The following is an 18,498-nucleotide window of genomic DNA, read 5'->3' on the forward strand; positions in this document are numbered from 1 at the left end:
CCATGTGCCTGCCCAGCCTGGGCAGGGGCTGTGCACGAGTGGGATGAGAGACCTGCCCTCCCTGAGGGGCTCCAAGCACTGCCTCCTCTTCCTCACAGGAGTAAGGACCAAGCAGGGCTCCTCACCTTGCTTCACAGCATCAAAGTGAAGCCAGGGTCATTGTCACTCAGGGGTGGAGTGGGTCCTCAGTGAGAGCAGTCCCCTCCCCACAGCACCAAAGGCACCAGCAGCACCCACCTGACTCACGCTGTCACAATGCACCTCGTCACCTCATCCCTGCTTGCTGGATATGTGGAACAAGGAGTGTCTTCCCACACCCACACTGTGAGAGTGAAGATGTCTCAGAAGCCCTTGGCCCTGTCTAAGATGGCTCAGAGATTCACGGGGGATGGAGAGCCAGCCCATGTCCTGAGTTACCCAGACACAGAAAGAGCTTGGGAAGAGAGGTCTGGGAGAGCAAGCAGAAGGGAAAGGAACGTCTTACCTTGGAGTCACAGAGCACCTGCTCCAGTTCAGTCACAGCCCCCAGCCCACCAGTCTGTGCTGCAAGTGGAGACAGCAGCAGGGCTGAGCTGTGTGTATGCTCCTGCCTGGGAAGAGGCTCTGACAGGAAAGATGGCGTCATGCTGGCTCCCAGGTGAGTGACTCACTTCCCCCTTGGCATTTGTTGCATGCTTAGCCATGCCCTCGCTGCACCCTGGACCTTGACACCAGTTCCTGTGGTCCTTCCTTGGGCAGGTAGTAGAAGGAACAGTGGCTGAGCCTCCAGTGATGGTTGTAGAACTTGTCACACTCCTGTGACACTTGGTTCCTCACAGGCCAGAGATGGGGTAGCCCAGCCCTGGAGCAGCTCCAGGTCAGGGGCAGAGAGGTGGCCCCAGCTCAGCAAGAGGGGGCCAGTCCCCTCACCAGATCTGTCCCCTGGGCTCCTCATTTCCTTCCAGGTCCTGGGGTCAGGACAGAGCACAGTGAGTACTTGTTCCAGGGCTTCCATGATAGGTGGATTAATTGGGCAAAGTGCCAGGAAGGGCATTGCTCTGCTGTGGAAGTCCCCAGATCAGAAAACATCAACCAGAAAATATCCCAGGCTATGGCAGCTCATTCCTGTACCCCTTCTGCAGCACTACAAACCACCCTTGCTCTTTGAGCTCCTTCAGCCTGGGAAGGGTGGTTGGGCACATGGGGGACCCACTCCTTCCTGCTGCCATTGCCCTGCCCAGATTCCTCATGGGGGCTCCCCCAGTATATTCTGTGGCACTGGCATTGCTCAAGTCACAGACACCTGAGTCACTCATAACAAGAAATCACATTTGTTTCTGTCTGCTTCCTTTATGCCCCATGGGTTGTTAAACAAGGAAATGTTCTCGGTGTTTCCTTGTTAATAAGAATTGGCTTTTATTTTGGCAGGAAAGGAAGTGTGAAGCTTTTAAGACAATCCTGAAGGACGAGACAGTCACAACCCATAGGTGCACAAAGGAACTGGCTGGCTGCCCTGGAGCTCCCCAGGCACCCAACTGCAGAGCTGCAGCAAACAACCCAACTGAACAACCAAACAGCCAAGCTGCACCAGCACAACAATGGCCTTGGCCAGCAGAGTTGTCTCTGCTCTTTGCCAGCAGACAGACAGGTTGTGGATTAAGGCAGCCAGGCTCTGCCAGGGGCACAGCCAGAGAATGAGGACAGTTAATGTCCCCTCTGCATGAGGCTGCTGACACTGCATTTGGAACAGCTTGGACAGCTTAAAAGGGATGTGGAAAACTGGAAAGGAAGAAAGCTGGCACCACAGTCTGAGCTTGGGGCACAGGTTCATGCTGAAGAGCAGCAGCATCTCAGTGACAGCATTCCATTCACACTCTTGCTATGGCATTTTTTAGTAAGTCCAAGAAAAAAACACTCCAGTAATTTGGGTAAAAATTTATTTTACATACAGACCATTGCAGCTTAACTATTAATCAAGAGAAGTTATTTTTTCCTTTATAGGAAGTGACCAGCTGGTCTGAGATTAACAGAAGTCTAAGCCTGAGAGCTGGGATTTTAGTCTGGAAATCAGATCTTGGGGGCAGGTTCTTTCCAAGCACTACTCAATGCAGTGAGGAGCTGCAGGACTTAACTGCAGGCCAGCTGCACTGCACAGTGCTGGAATCACACTCCCAGAGTCAGTCCAGATCTTTCCCAAACTGAACTTGCTGAGAAAGATGGTACCTGGAAGAGTTTGGATGCATTTCCAATATTTTGTTCAGCTCTCAAACTAGAAACAGAAGTGGTGAAACAGCACAGTCTCTGTGAAGTACAAAACACCGAGTTACAGGGCAGCAGACACAGGGACAGCAGGATTGGCGGGGACTCTCCTAAGCCAAGTGCTCTATGTGGAGTGGGGCCCTGGCCGGAGTCATTCTCTGGCCCTATTTCAAACAGACAGAGTACAAAAAATACTTTGACTGATAATTAACTGTACTGGAAACAAACAGTCTACTAAAAAGCAAATCTTACTCTAGGTGCCAATGAGTCCTTAAAAGCAGAGAAGGGACTGAGGAGCTGCACTTGGGCAGTGTTTCCAGGATCATTCACGCTGCTCCATTTTTACTTTGGGAGGTCTCAGGAAGGTCCTGTTTTTCTTTTCTTTCTTCCCCTTTGTATTTGCCTGGAAATTTCTCCAGCTGTCTACACGACCATCCCGACTTTCCTGGGAGCAACAGGGAGGAAGTGGAGAGTTAACAAGTGCAAGAGCCAAAGCATAGGTTGTACATACCAGTTTCAGGAGATCAGTAGCAATTTCCCCTTATCCAGCCCCTGACAGCCATGACACAAAAACACTGGGAAGAGCCAGAGCAACACAGTGCACTGGAATTACAAGTGAGCTTACACTGTGCTGGATTCTTGTTTCAGAAACCACCAGATTAGGTTGGGCAGTCCTTACTCTCTACAGAATCCTCAAAGGAAACAAGAAACCTCTCAATTGGATGTTCCTAATCTGTCAGCCCAGAACGTGCCATGTCCTTTCTCTGTCCCAACTACTCACTCTCCTGGTGCTGCAGACTGGAGGCAGGGAGAACAGAGAAGGGAAATGTACTGTTGCCTTCTCTCATGCTTATGGCACAAAGTCTTATCACGTTGACACAATGAGAAAAAAAAGGCCTCTGGGTACACTTGTCTGCTCTCCCTGCTCTACCTGCTGAGCAGCAGAAACATTTCCTGAGGAGATAAAAAATCCAAAATAGAAACCAAACCAAACAGCAAAACCCACAAAAAAACCCCTAAACCCCCAAATCTCTCCACAAACCCAACCCATGATTTCTACAGGCTGAAGATTTCACAGCAGGACAGAACGAGTCCAGGAATGATCCACTTCACAGCATGTGATCCATCCACTCCAGGCCCATCTCTGCAATACCAGGGCTGCAGATGGGCTCTGGCTACAGCAGCTGCCTCCTTCCCTGCCCCCTTTCCTATGGCAGGATGGGAGAGGCCCAATGTCCCAGCAGGGATCTGGGTGCTGGGGCAACCAGACTGGAAAGTACTACCAACAGTCCACACAAACACTTTCCAGATTAAATTTTAGTGGTCACCAGTGACCTGAACTAAGCAACAGTTCTATTTTACAACTAAAGACAAGAAAGAACTGCTGACAGAGATGAAAAATAGTATACCTCAATTTACCAAACCTGTTTCTGCACAGGTGATAGCACAGCCCTATTGATGGGCTCTTCTCCACACACATGAACAAAATCCAGGCTGGTGCAGATCTATTAAATTATCTTACAGACTTGCATACAAAAGGTCTCTCATCTCTCTAGGGGCATTCCCTGCGACGTGGACAAGAATTGCTGAGGCCTGATCTGTAAGTTAAACTGCTAAATACCTCAAAGTTCTTCTGCCATTCTCGTTCTCGTTTAGCTTTCTCTTGTGCTTCAATTTCCTCTTCCCTCTGCCGCTTCCTGGAAGGGAAGCCACAAAAGTTACAAACCCACAAGCATCTACTTTAAAAAGCAAGGCAATACTTTCAAATCATCTTGGATAGCTCTTCTGATTCTTTTGGCAGATTACAGAAGAGATAAATACACACAGCTAAGATAGCACAGCAAATAGAATTTGGTTTCAAATTTGATAGAGCAGCGAGCAGAGAGGATGGTCTGGCCCCACTGACAGCAGGTGTACAATTAAGGAGTTGGCTTCTCTTGCTCAGCAAAACAAGCTGGACTTCTTTATCCAAGAAGCTGCACATCACTCTAGTGCTAATTCTCTAGAACTGTTGAGGATACACGTTCTGAGAAGTTAATAACCATTTCAGCATGCAAAGTACAAATTACACTTTTAAACTCCTACTTTTCACTTGCAATCAAAAGCAATGTCCTACAGCCATCTCCCACCTCACTGACCAGCACATATACACTTTCTGCTGCAGGAAGTGTATTTACAGTGACCACTCAGGCATCATGTGATCAAAACAGCTAAAACAGTTCAGGATCCCATACCACAGGGTATTTCTGGCACTTAAACGAATTTAAAAATCAATTGTTTGCAAGCTAATAGAATGCAGAACTGTGCCACCATTTCACTGTTGTGGCTGGCCTCCATGTGTACATATGAGAATACAAGCATATAAAATAAATTGACATCTTCAGCACAGGAGGGCAAAATTCCCTGTGTGTTTTTCTTAAGCATAGGGCTCTACAACCCACAGGCTACCCAGAGAAGTGGCAGAATCCACATTATTGGAAATCAGCTTGACAGGACCCTTGTTAAACTAATCCAAGGCCCTGCTTTCAGCAGGAGGTCAGACCAGATTATCTCCAGAAGTTCATTCCAGTTTAGACTCTTCTAAGACTCTGAGCCCTTATCTTCTCTGAGGAAACATGAGGGGGAAGAATCTGAATTGCACAAGCAGAACGTCGTTTATACCTTTCATGCATTTCTTTTGCTTCTCTTTCTTTCCTCTTAATTTCCAGTTCAGCAAAGAGCTTCATTGTCTGTTTGTATACAGCTTGTTTGAACTGCAAAACACAAATCCAGTCTTAAAATAATGCCTATCAACACAGTTAAAGTCTGTTTTACATATGAATGCAAGAAGCTAAGAAGAAAGCAAACCATAGGTGTGCCCACATAACCCCTATCCTGCCCTAACAATAGCAGCAGCATAAAGAAAGGTATAAACCACTGCTGATTAAATTCTGGTCCTGGCTCCAGGAAACTGCATATTAACCTCATATTAGTCTCATTTAAATTTGTATTCGTGAAGCTGTGCCTAAACAGAACTGTTCACTTCAAAACCCTTTATTCTTGGGTTAAGTCTTGCATTGTTACATTTGACAAAAATAAAAAAAGGCAAAATGGTCACAGTTTTAGAGAGTAATTTTCCAGCAGATCTTCTTGATGTGTTGTAAAAATCTAGCATTGGCTTCCCAGAAGGAAATCAGTATGCTTAAACCAATCTTCATTACTAAAGAAGAGCAACAGACTTCTGAAAAATGAAAAATAGGATTGTTATGGGGTTACTGTGGTCATATTGACAGGAAGAAATAATTTTCCAGGAAAAAAAGGGCGATGAGAGTAATGAAATCAATGTTTGGCAATCACCTATCATTGTCACAGCCTCTCATATCACTGGACTTCTCCAGACTAGAACCCAGGTAAGAACCAAGTTATGTCGTGCCCTTTTTAATACAAGTGGTTTGGTGCAGAACAGCACATCTGTCCCTCAGTGCTACATGAATGAAACAGATGAAACTGCTCTCATTAAAAAGTCACAAGCTCATTTTAGCCACACTGCAGTGCTACACATTTCCCTGCCAGCAGCAGGAATGCCACAGCTCCAGCAGGCAGAAAACAAGAAATTCAAATCAAAAAAGAGTGCATGACACACAAGCAATGAAGATTTGCTTTGAGAAAAGAACAGGGTATTTTGATCGATAAAATCTCACTATATATTTACTCTTTACACTATGGTGAAGCAATTTTCCACAGGAATCACCTGACACATGATACTCTACAGTGGCTAAGCAGAATTTGTTCTTCTGTAAATGTAAGGGTTTACAGCATTAACAAGTCTAAAAAACACTTCTGTACTGCCTTTGAATCTTAATTCTTCAAAACACATTTTGTACTCTCCAGTTTCTCTGAGCATAGTATGACTTACAACTTCAGGATCATCCTCCTCTACAGTGGGAGGTTTCCCATCCTTCTTCAGCTGCTTCTTTTTTTCTTTCACCTAAAGATTAAGAACAAAAATAAGAGCCTTAAAAAATTTGTAGGGCTTAGATAATTGTATCCAAGTGGTCCTGCATTGCTATTCCAATGCATGCAAAGAATTGCTCTTGACTGGTGTTTTGTTTTACAACAAACCCTCCTAGTCCCAGATAAACACATACAAGATCACTATCACATGAACTGCAGTAATTAAAAATACTGTGTTGGATACTATTCCTTCAACATAATCCCTTTTGGTTTCTTGAAAGATATATTCTTATTTGATATACACCATCCAAACCAGCAGGAAGTTTATTTTGCTTCATGATATTCAAGTGACTAAGAACAAACAGAACATCAAATGTTCCTTGTGTTTAGAGTATCTGAGCTCTCCTGTATCATCTGCATCCCCAAGCTTTCTGTGTTTTAATCCACCCACATCACTCTAACTTCTTGGCCAATGCAATCCAACCTCCTTTTCTTATCTTATAGGTCAATATCCCCCAAACTTCCCAGTCTCCTGCTGTCACCACCTATTCTCTTCCACCTACATTTATCTCAACTGCATCATTCATTCACAGACTTGGAACAAAATATTTAGGTCAGATCATGTGGTCTGACCTGATTATTTCAAGTACTGAATTTCACTGAATTATCTTGCACTGAGCTCAACAGCAGTCCTGGACACAGCAGGCTCCTTCCTGCTGTGAAGAGCTTGGAGCTCACCTGCACAGGGCCATCACAAGGTTTGCTCAGTTTAGTGACCCAAACACGAAGCAAGTGTACCAAAAAGCAAAATATGAACAATTGATTACCACTCACCCCCAGCTCTGGATGTTCCCATAGAATACTCACAGTGTGCTCCACATATTCTTTTCCTGCCTGTATCACATCCAAGGCTCTCTTCTTTTGCTCCTGATCTAGCAGCAGCTTGTAAGCTTTATCTACAGCTAACAAAAAGCATCAATATTAATAGCACCAGTAGTCATGTTCACAAGGCATCACAAGACTGCTACTTGTTGGCATTACTAATTTGGCTTCTAGAATTTGTGGAGATCATTTGTTTGGCAGTCTGTTTTGTTATTAAATACATCTAGGAAAATGATAACATGCTTAGTTGAATGAGTTTTGGGGTACAGTAATGGCAGGAACTGTCTGATACCTTCTGGAGGGAACAGGTGACAGCATCAGTCCTGCCAGCTGTAGTTATGGGCATGAACACCTTGCTGTGATGCAAAGCACACACCCAAAACTACCACTCTACCTCTGTCATATGATCTTTGAGTAAAATCTAATGCACAGATTAAACAGTTTTTCTTGAACAATCCCAAAACCCCATGAAGATGTCTGTCCCTGCTGTGACATGACAATGGCATTGTTGCCACCTAGTGCCACCAGCTGAAATGCCACCACCTCACAGCTGCTGCTACCACAGCTAAAGCATCTCTACAGCAACCCTGCTGTCCCTTCCACCCTAATGAATTTTTAAACCAGCACCAGAAAAGCTGCAACTACTAACCCAGAGCAGACCAGAGAAAGAGTATTACCTTCAAAAGCCTTCTGGGCTCTATCTGCATCATCTTGGTTTTTGTCTGGGTGCACCAATATTGACAGCTGCAAGAAAAAGGATCTTGCTATCAAGATCATGGTAAAAAAGGAAGGGTATTTCAGAGATTTTTAAGGGAAAAGAAATAGTCTCAGACAGAAAGAATCCAAAGAGATCACATTCCTTTGTACATGGACAAACCAGCTGACAACATGCATTAAGTATGTGCCAGTACAAACTGGTAGAACAAACAATCCCTGTAACAAACACTGTCCAAAAAAAGCTGCAGCTTGTGATGAGAGGAACAATTTAACACCCCTCAGCTGCAGTGCCTGGGCTGATATGAACCCCTTGGTTATCAAAGATTTGTATCCTCGGTCTTGACAGGAAACAAACAAAAAGATAATCTTCAATTAGCCTCTCAAGGGCTTCTCCAGCATCCCCCAAGGGTGTCCAAATACCAAACTATTTAAGAGTGGTCATTTTTCCTTAGGCTACTTCACTGAAAGTTAAGAAAACTCCTGCCTGTACTCCACCTGGCAGAGACAGGACATGGATCACTACCATCCTGAGGGGAACTTTAACTGGGCTTGAAACATCCTCCACATTCCTCTTTCAGAAAGTTCTTTCAAACTTTCCCCATATGGCTTCTTTTTTACATAGGCCTTTTATTTTTGCCACTGCCGTACAGAGCAGCAACTGAAACTGTTTCACTGCTGAAGTATACAAAATAACTATATTTGGAACTCTACAGCTGCCAGCTTGTAGCTCCCAGGAAAAGGTTGCCTTCAGTCCTGCACAGATTTACTTCAGCCAGTGCCTTTTTCCCCTTTGTTGGCTGTTCCATATTCTACACTTAGGTATTTGATTTCTTCAATGCACATTTTTCATTTCATTACCCGGAATTCAAAACATCTCCCTGTAGTATTTGACCAGCCCCAAGCTGAGGAGGACAACACTTTGCTGTCTTGCACAAGTGAGAAGTCAGCAACAGACCAAAAAGTTATCCTCTCCCTTCCCACACACAGGAGTAGCCCATATCCTGTTTCTGTGCCACCCAGCATCTTCCATTCTAAAGACACTCACACCATTAATTCAGGTGGAGGCAGCAGCCCTCCAAATACTGTTTCTTTGTTATATGCACTGATTAAACTCAAAACTTTCCTTGCAGGTCTGTTAGCAGAGGGAGGCTGGGGTAATGTTTCCTGTGTTACAGACTAGCCAGCAAGCAAGGCTGCCTCTTTTCCAGGTAACAAAGCCACTAAAAATGACCACAGAAATTCTTAAAGAAATCTCAGAGAAAATCTGGATCCAATCCATATATTTGAGAAAAATATCTTATGAACTTCTTTTTGAACTCAAGCTCAAGAGTCTGATTATACATGGCTATATTACCTTGCAATAGCCCCATCACTCATGGCACAGGCAAAGCAGCCTCTCATGCTTGGACCAGGGACAGTGCTGCAGCTCTCCTCTTATTGATACAAGCATTGTTCTATGCATTTCTGCCAAAAATAGACACCCCTCTACCTAGATACACCTTTACTACCATTTTTCTTGTGCCCACACCCAGCTGCATAATCTCTGCAGCACTTCTACTTCCCTTCCACAGACTCTGAGTGTAAAAGTTGAATACCTGTCGGAATCTTTTCTTTATCTCTTCATCTGTGGCTTCAGGATCCATCTGCAACACCTAAAAGAGACCATGAAAGCAGAGCAAGTTTGATGCTACCCTCTGTGTTTCAGGTTGCTGTCAGCAAGCTTTAACACTCTCATGAGGAGTGGCTGAAGTCACTTGGTTTGTTCAGTCTGAAGAAGAAGAGGCTGAGGAGAGAACTCACTATACTCTTAAACATCCTTCCCAGGGGCGGCTCAGCAGCAAGTACTGATCTCTTCACTCTCATGATCAGTGATAGGACATGAGGAAACTGCATGAAACTGAGTCGGGGAGGTTTAAGTTGCATAGCAGGGAAAGGTTCTTCCCTCAGCCAGAGGGTGCTGGGCACTGCCCAGGCTCCCCAGGAATGGGCACGGCCCCGAGGCTGACAGAGCTCCAGGGATGGACAGGGGGGATTGCTGGGGGGTCTGGGCAGGGACAGGGGCTGGGCTGGATGATCCTGATGGGTGCCTTTCAACCCAGAACATTGTATGGTTCTGTGACACTTGGTCCACTGGCACACAGACACATACCAGAAAGCGTGCCCCACAATGACATCAATTACCTCCCAGTAAAACGCAAACATTTCAGTCTTTTTGACATTTGTGACACTACTTTCAGCAATGCTAGACTCCTCTGGCTATGCCAGTGTCCTTTCTGTTCAGTCTTGTTAAGACAGCTACAATCCATAAATTGGTCTGAACCTTCCACCAGTCCCATAGCAATGCTCAGTGTGACAGAAACAAAAACATCCAGTGGCTTGGGGACAATGTCAGGTCACTCAGGACACTGGACAGGAAACATACTATTTTATAAGAATTCATTAACTTTATCATTTTGAAAGAAGACAGTAGAGTTTTACTGTCTGGTTTTCATAAGTCACACCACTTGTTTATTGATCTTTACAGATGCAGCAGAGTTTAGGAACCCTTGTGTGAATTAATTTACTGAATATAAGATTTAAGCAACAAGTGATCAGATGCACACTGATATGACTCAAAGACTGTAAACAAAAAGCACTCTCCCACAGGAAAGCTACAGTCTACTCTGAAATGGCTTTCTTAACTTACTTTTCAAGTCAAGTACTAAGACCTATACAAAACTGAATGTTGTCAAAGTGAATCTGGGTGACCAGCCCTGAACTGGGACTACAAAAGGCACCTGAGGCTTGAAAAAGGCAGTGAAGATGACACCAGGAAGGAATAAGCTGAGGGCAAACCAACTCCAGATGAATATCATGTTGTTTATTTACTGTCTTCCTCAGACTTTCCTACTTATTAAGACTGCAACTGGAATCAAACACTATGAAGTGCAAGAGGATTATCCATTACCCAGTGGTTCCTCAGAGATTACTCACTGGTGTGACCCCTGAAAGACCTTTTCTTACTCCATCCACTATACAAGTTCAGTGGGATGAACACAATGAACACCCAAACAAAAAACCTGCCAAGCTGCCACCTCCAGCTACTACCTCCCAGTTTAGAAAGTATCCAGCCAAATCATCCAGTTCTGTTGTATGAGAGAAATGTGACAATATCCAGTTTGTGCTGCCATCAAACACTGAGAAAGACAGTGAGCACATACACACCATCCTGCTGACTTCTGCAAACCTTCTGCACAGTAATCTGTACCCAGAGAATTTTCTTCTTTCCTTATGTTGTCTTTTACTAGAATAAATACTCAGGAAATCAGGAAGCTCATACACCAATTCAGAAAGGAGGATAGAATGTTCAAACTAACCTCAAAAGGGTTCAAGTTGAAATATGAAGATCCAGGTCGGGTCAGCCGGTCAATTTGGTTTTTTGATGTTAAAACAGAGTCTCGTTTTTCAATTTGCTTTACCTGAAGAACAAGAGACCTGTGTGAACTGACCATCACAACACCCTCACCTGTTTATTCCATTCTGTTAGTTAGTTCTGTTACTTACCCTAAACCTGTAGTTATTTTCTCAGGCACTAGCAGCACATATTTTTTAGCCCTTCCTACAGACGAACAGTATTTTCAGCATCACACTTTAGCTATAAAAAATACTGCAGAACAGTTCTGTCTGTTTCATCTATGGCCTGCTCTACAGCCGTGCCTTTCCTCCTCCCCGTGCACCTCCAGCAGTTCTGTCACTGCGATTCCTTGGAAACCACAGCATTAATACTTTTAACCTGTTGTTGGCTGTGCAGCCCTTTAAGCACGTTAAGTGATACTGATGCAAATACACAAGACCACTTTACTACGACTACAGGTTATTTAATTCCGTTTTTATCCTTCACAGTACTATGCCGAACCAAACCATGTATTTACATTTAACGTTCACCTTTATTTAAAGAAATGCGCATCCACCGAACTGGCACAGGCTTTGTGCGGGCAGCTCAGGAAACACGTTCAGGGTGCTGTGCCCACATAACGGGGCCCGGCAGACGGAGAGGGGCCCAGGCCCCTCCCCGGTGACATTTGCCCGCAGCAAGGCCGAGCAGGAGCACGGCGGGGCCACGCGCGCAGGGGCCGTGAGGGCACAGCTCCCCCCGGGCTCAGCCGAGCGGAACCAGGGCCGGACGCGGGGTCCCGTCCCCAGCCGCCAGCAGGGCTGTGGGAGGGCCGGACCGAGCACGAACCCACCGGCATCCGTCACTCTCCCACTCCCTGCCCAGCGCCGATAGCGGCTCCGCCCGTCCCGCCCGCCGGCGGCCCCCGACCCCGGCAGAGCCCGGCTCCGCACGGCCCGCAGGTCTCGGGGCGGCGGCCGGGCGGGGCCCCGGGCGGTACCTCATTGTAGAAGGTCAGGAAAGCGTCCTCGGCCGCGCCCGCACCGGGCCCCGCCGCCGCCGCCGCCATCGCCACCGACACGTGACCGCGGCGTCACCACACGTGACCGCGGCGCGCGCCGCAGTGACAAGCCCCGCCCCCCCCACGGCGCGTGGGCGGATTGAGAGCGCGCGGGGGCCCGGGGCCCCGCCTTGTGACGTCACAGAGCCCGCCCCCGTCGCGGCCGGCGGGGGCGGGCCGAGGGCGGGGCCGCGGCTGCGCAGGCGCAGCTGGGCGGGCCCGCCCGGAGGCTCGTCCGGCGCTCCAAGGGCAGGCGGCTATGGCGGCGGTGGTGGCGGCGGCGCGGGGCGGCCTGCGTGGGGCTCTGCTGGTGCAGCAGCAGCGCTGGAGCTCGGGATCGGGCGCCGACCAGGTGAGTGTTCCGAGACTGTCTCTTCTCCCCTCCGTCTGTCCGTCCCTTTGCCCGTCCGTATGTCCGGCAGTCTGCCGGCGCTCTGTCGCTTTGTCCCTCTGCCCGTCCGTCTGTCCTTCCGCGCTCACCGCCGTCTCTCCCGCAGCTGGGCGAGCTGGGCAAAGGCGCTGGCAAGGGCGGAGGCGGCGGCGGGTCCATCCGTGAGGCCGGCGGTGCCTTCGGGAAGAAGCAGGCGGCCGAGGAGGAGCGGTACTTCAGGTGAGCGGGGCCCGGGGCCTGCGGAGCCGCTCCCCGTGAGGCCCGGGCGGCCTCTCCCGGCTGCGGGGATACACTCGTGCCGTCCTCTCTTGCAGGGAAAAGGAGCGGGAGCAGCTCTCTGCCTTACGGAAACACCACGAGGAGGAGATCCACCACCACCAAAAAGAGATTGAGCGTCTGCAGAAAGAAATTGAGCGCCATAAGCATAAGATCAAGCAGCTTAAAGATGACTAAGCTGGTGCTGTTGTTGAATGTGCATGGCCAATACTAATAATGGTGTAAAACAGCGTGAAGACTGTATTTTTTGGTCTACATAATCCAAATCCATACAATTATGTCTGCAACAACATCAAATAAACTACTCAGCTTCACTTTCTTGCTCAGTAACTGTTCAATGCAAACAAAAACAACCAACCTCACTATCTGGTTTTAAACTTAATTTTCTTCCAAAGTAAAGCTGCACTCTTGAGTAGGCAGGCCTGTACAGAACTGAGCTATTTTTTTTAGATTTGGATGAAAGAAATGACCATTTGTGCCTAGTGGGATAACTTTAAAGTTAAAGCTGCAAGAAGAATTGGGGGGAAATAGTACCTGTGTAACAATCAATTAACTGAGAAGAAACTTTGTAGCCTAGAGGGGTGTTATCTCCACTGAAGTAACAGATGACAAAAAAAAAAAAAAAGAAGTTCACTTGTTGCACTTTGTGTTTAGTGCCATAAACTGAGAAAGAAAAATAGTGTTCTAAGTTATGCTGGTGTCACTTGTGGTGGTCCTAATTCCTGGAGCAAGACAGCTGAGATCCTGACTTCCATGTTAATGTTCTTTTCCGTAATGACTTTAACTGCCCAGTAGATTAGGGTTTTTTTTTACCGTCTCGACTTCTCTGTTCGTTAGCTAAGTCTCTTTCCAAAGAAGGATGGATTCAGACTAATTTTATGCAGTTTCAATCACTTTTGACATTTTAATGTAGGAAACTCATCATAAAATACACAGTAAGTGACCTGAAATAATGTGCCCTTACTGCAGTAAGCACTGACAAGAAGGGGACTTTATCAACAGGCAGGTAAGAAAAGAGTCTTTCCTTCTACACCTGCACTGTGATGTCTGTCCATCTCCCCAAACAGACTTACTGTGCAGCTCTGGTGAAAAGCTGCCTGTGTTACAGTCAGTGGAGGGCGACAACAACATTGAACTGGGTGGGTCCGTGCCTGGAACTGCCCCGTCTGAAAGTGGAGAAGGCAAATGATGCCTTTGATGTTGAAAGTGGTTTACAAGGGTGTGACTAGCTGGCTGAAGGTGTCCCAGTTTCTGCTGTGTTTCCTGATACGTTCCCAGCCAGCTGCTCCCTTTGGGCTGCCCTCACTTGGCGAATATTGTGAATATTGTCCGTGGTACATCTTATCTGCAGAATAGATGACACCACTGTCACTCTGATGCCCTTAAACACTGTTCTTCAATGAAGATGTCACCCATGTGATCATCCCTGGAAGAGATTCTATGGAGTGTCCTTTCCTGGCCATGCTCAGTCTGTGAGAGATGGTGTGCTGAGTTCTGCCAAGGGTCTGCACAGAGCTTTGCTGTGGGCTTTGTTCCTTTCAGCTGGGGCTAATTAACACAATATAACTACCTTCCCCACCTCTCTGAACCTGGTGAGATGAAATAAGTCATGAAAAGCAATACGCTATCGACCTGCTTGGGTTATACCTATTTAAAAATCAAATTTTTTACCTTTTTCAGAATGTTTTTCCAATTGTATCTGTCAGCTGGGGTTGGCTTCCCCAAAAGCTGCAGAGTCACTAGTGAGAAGTTTGGCATAACAGCTTCAGTGGACTGTGGAGAGCTGGCATAAATATTAAGACAACTTTGTATTCAGAAGGGAAGAGCTGAGGATTTAAATTCATGTCTCTGGGTTTTATTCTGCATTTTGGTGCACTAACTATGCCACAGAGCCTCTGCCCAAGCACCTGTAAGGATTTGCTATGAGACTGGGAATGCAGGGCTTTGGAGCTTTGTGATCTACTGTGCCACAGACAGAGGTGCTACAAACTCTGAAGTCCCTCAGGGCTGCAGTGTGCAAGTCAGTACCTTGCTACACCAACATATGACATGAGCATTTGAATGACCTGCAGCAAGCAGTTTGTCTGGGTTCAGTCTCCACTTCCAGGCCCATGGATGGAGAGATGCCAGCTACAGAGTGTTGGCTGCAGGATTCCAGAGCAGGAATGCTAGGGAGTAAAACAAGATTATAGCTCAGAGCTAGCTGATTGCTGGGGACACAAGTTGTCTCGAGACCTTTCCAGAACTCCCCCTCAGTCTGTGTGACCAGGAAGACAGGGCTTAGCTCTCTCTCAGAAAGCTACAAACTTCTGCCATCTGCTTCCAGGCAATTCTGGTTCAGAGCAACCAAAATCCAAAGTTGATGTTTGAAACTGGTAAGGCTGCAAGGATAGTGCTGAACTCAGATAACAGGCCATAGAGGGGCTAATTGTTCTGGCTTTGCTCAGTCTCTCTGGAATGGCTGATGGCATGACTAGTGCCCTGCCTTGTCCCACAGGCACAGGGGTACACAAAGGAAGGGATTCTTCTCTCTTCTCTGCCAGAGCTGCTGCATCTTGGTTATTTGCTAGATCTTCAGGATTGGACTGACCCTGTTCACAACACCCTGACTTCCCACAGCCACCTACTCTTAACTCCATGAAGAGTTTCACTTCTTGAAGCCGCCATTATGTCTCAATGAGATGCTTATCCTTCCTTAACACCAGATCCTCTGTCTGCACTGTGCTTCTAAAGATCACAGCCTAACACTGCTTGGCCACTGCAGGAGCAGGAAAACTGCAATTTGTTTTCAGCTAAAACTGAGCTGGTGATTTTTGCTGCAGCAAACAGAAGCTATTTCCCAAGTTGCTCTGTTTGTGCTGCATCCTACACATTCCATCCTGTGATGGAAATTGCCAAGAATCCTTGGCTCAGGGGTGGGGGAAAAAGAATGAAAAGAAAGGAAAGTGAGATCCAAGATCTTTAGCAAGCTGTTTTTGGTGCAAGGTATCCAGGTAGGCCAGTCTGGTCTCTTTGAGCCTTTTTGTCACATTCAACCTCTCAATTCCAGAGCAGATAAAGGGAAAGAGGCAAGACAAAGACAAAGCACATGTGTATGTTTTCCTAAAAATCAAATACACTGACTGTGAGGCAAAAAAAAAAGTATGTGCACAGGGTAGTAACAGTAGCCTGGCCTCTGCAGGCAGTAATTTTCCTGAGCATTTCCCTGCTGTAGAGATGGTGGAACACACTGGAGATGCTCAGAAAGTTCCTTTTATAAATAAAGCTTAAAGATTTTTAAGACAGACCTTTCCCTGAAAGCCTGGGATTTAGCAAACATATAAGAGCTGCACACAGAGCTCCAGAACAAGATATTTGCTGGAGGGAGGCACGTCTGTAACATATCATCCATAATATGCTGCACTAATGATTGGCCAGGATAAGAAGTCTAGAGCATCAGGAAATGTCATATTCCATAAATAAGTTAACAGCTCACCTACAAATTACAGCAGATTCAACTCTGTCGTCTTGCACTGATGTAGAACACAGGAATTTCAGCCCAATGTGGAAAAGAAGTGACAGACTGATGGGAACACGCTGAGCCTCAGCAACCTCTGGCCACTGAACATAGGAAAATGTCAACAGGTTGTGGAGTAAATATACAGAGCTGTGGAAAAGCTGGATCCCTTCACTTCCTTTGCTCTGTCCCCTCCACGAGTTTGCTCAGCGTTTCCCCCTGCAGGACTCGAAGGTGCTGAAGGAGCAGGGCAGGGCAGCCTCCTTGCCACAGGCAGGCTTCTTCCTTTTGCATGGTCAGGGCAGCAGGACTGTCCTGCCCTCCCAGCTCTCAGCAGCTGAGATTAACCCCCTCCTTGGTTCCAAGACTATTTTTATTTTGCCTTGGCTCAATACTAAATCAGATCTTGCACGAACCTGCTCAGCTCCAATCATAGAGTGCTGTAACTAGTCTCATTCTGGGATTTTCTAGCAAAAATTAAAATTCAGTAATCTAGCAAAAATTTAAATTTTATCATCTCAGACCATCTAGGGTCTCCTCTCAGCCACCACTTGCGACAGCACTAACCCAACTACCTGCAGGCTATAGCTTGTTCCTGGTTAGGGGTGTCCGAAGTTCAGATCATTTTGGGCTGAGGCTAGAGTGTGGAACATGAGATCAAAGAACAAAGCACTGCAAAGCACACAGAAGCTAGGGTGGTAATTGCTAAAGATATTATGAAAATTATTCTCAATTTATTACACTGCAGAAACATACATACCTCAATATACATTTTGCTTATTAGCCTCATCATGTTCAGTTGCCAGCTGACAGGACATACATCATTATACCTCATAATTCACTCCTGGACACTCTATTATAAAAAATTTAAGAGCTTTGTGAGACATTTAGTGCTGCTTAATAGCACCACTAAAGATGCTCAGCTCCCTCAATTACTCTCAATATTTGTATTGCAGGAACTCCTTTAACTTATCATTCTTAACTCCCAGAAAAACCACTGCAGCGAATTGGGATGGACAAAGCAATGAATGATTACCCCTCTTTCCATCTCTGCACCACAGCAGACCCTACATCCAGCAATGAAGAGCTGGCTGTACTGCCAAATCTCAAGAGGGAAGTCACTGAAGCAGTGCCAATTCTACAAAAGAAGCAGCATGTCTGCCACCAGACAGGTTCAGCAAGACAGACTGAACACCTCCAGTATCTGCACAACCTTGCTTCCAGCTTCTGCTTTGGCAATATTGGACATCACGTACCACTTTTCCACTTTTTCCCACGTGTCCCTTATTACCAGTGGTGGGATATCTCACATACATGATTCACCACACAGGTACATGCCATCTCCAGGAGAGTAATTTTGGGATGAAGGTACTGGAAGAACCTTTTCTGAGAGTATGTGAGCTGCTGCTTTTCTTTACCAGACTCCAGACGCACAGTTCACACGGCCGTAGGAACACACGCAGCTTCTCTGGGTTTAGTTTGTCACAGCACTCTGGGACTCAGCCTGACCCAACCCAGCACACATTGACTTCCACGTTATGCAACAGCACGGCAAGCACTTGAAGGCCGCACGACACCATCGGTGCCGACAGGCTGATTTCTTCCTTATCTATTTATTGTGTCCAGTCTGCACTCATCGAAAGCCTGATCAAGCAAATCTGGTGAGCAGGTAAGTAAGACTTAATCACCGATTAATTAGAGATTAGCAGCTGCAGAGCCTCGCACGCCAATGTCTTGAGATGAGCCTGACCCGCAGCCGCACAGCTTCTCCTCCTCGCCGCGGGCCTGCAGGGCAGCGCAGCCAGACTCGGTCCGGGGGCTCACACGAGGCACAGCCCGGAGAGCACGAGAAGCCCCACGGGCGGGCAAGGCCGCGCCAGGGTCCCGGGCGCACCGTGGGCAGCGGGGCCCGGGGTAGCTCCGGTCCCGGTTTCGCCCCCTCAGCGCAGGCCCCGCCCCGGGCGCGCGAGGCGGAGCCGAGCGGAGCAGCCCCGCGCGCTCCCTTTGTTCGGGTCGCGGGAGGCGCTGCCCCTTTAAATGCCCCCAGTCCGGCCCTACCGGCGCGCCGGGTGGAAGGCGCCCTGTGATTGGTTACGGCGCCTCGCTCTCATTGGCCGCCGGCAGGACAGGCG

The 18,498-nt window shown here is 47.1% G+C and overlaps 2 protein-coding genes and 1 long non-coding RNA gene across 4 annotated transcripts; 1 reads left to right on the forward strand and 2 right to left on the reverse strand.

The window, feature by feature from the left end:
* Positions 1 to 1,899: 1,899 nt before the first annotated feature.
* Positions 1,900 to 12,275, reverse strand: DNAJC8 (DnaJ heat shock protein family (Hsp40) member C8). 2 transcript variants are annotated; one of them, XR_015808340.1, is made up of 10 exons: positions 12,144 to 12,275; positions 11,127 to 11,228; positions 9,366 to 9,422; positions 7,731 to 7,797; positions 7,039 to 7,133; positions 6,134 to 6,205; positions 4,900 to 4,991; positions 3,860 to 3,935; positions 2,491 to 2,683; positions 1,900 to 2,402 (listed from the first exon to the last, which is right to left on the reverse strand). XR_015808340.1 is itself a non-coding variant. In XM_014881311.2 (9 exons), exons 1-9 carry the CDS (start codon positions 12,210 to 12,212, stop codon positions 2,561 to 2,563), a joined length of 753 nt encoding a protein of 250 aa, XP_014736797.1. In that variant the 5' UTR covers positions 12,213 to 12,275; the 3' UTR covers positions 1,900 to 2,560. The 2 variants fall into 2 exon arrangements, 1 of the variants encoding a protein (XP_014736797.1); XM_014881311.2 differs by having other exon boundaries at positions 1,900 to 2,683.
* Positions 12,276 to 12,393: 118 nt separating this feature from the next.
* ATP5IF1 (ATP synthase inhibitory factor subunit 1) lies at positions 12,394 to 13,184 on the forward strand. The gene is made up of 3 exons (XM_014881244.2): positions 12,394 to 12,555; positions 12,701 to 12,813; positions 12,909 to 13,184. Exons 1-3 carry the CDS (start codon positions 12,463 to 12,465, stop codon positions 13,045 to 13,047), a joined length of 345 nt encoding a protein of 114 aa, XP_014736730.1. The 5' UTR covers positions 12,394 to 12,462; the 3' UTR covers positions 13,048 to 13,184.
* Positions 12,921 to 18,413, reverse strand: LOC148221286 (uncharacterized). Its single transcript, XR_015808341.1, has 2 exons — positions 17,623 to 18,413; positions 12,921 to 16,470 (listed from the first exon to the last, which is right to left on the reverse strand). It is a non-coding gene; the product is annotated as an uncharacterized LOC148221286 (long non-coding RNA).
* Between the last annotated feature and the right edge of the window lie 85 nt (positions 18,414 to 18,498).

The sequence above is a fragment of the Sturnus vulgaris genome, chromosome 24 (assembly GCF_052056855.1).
Source record: "Sturnus vulgaris isolate bStuVul1 chromosome 24, bStuVul1.hap1, whole genome shotgun sequence".
In the NCBI taxonomy this organism is placed as follows: domain Eukaryota; kingdom Metazoa; phylum Chordata; class Aves; order Passeriformes; family Sturnidae; genus Sturnus; species Sturnus vulgaris.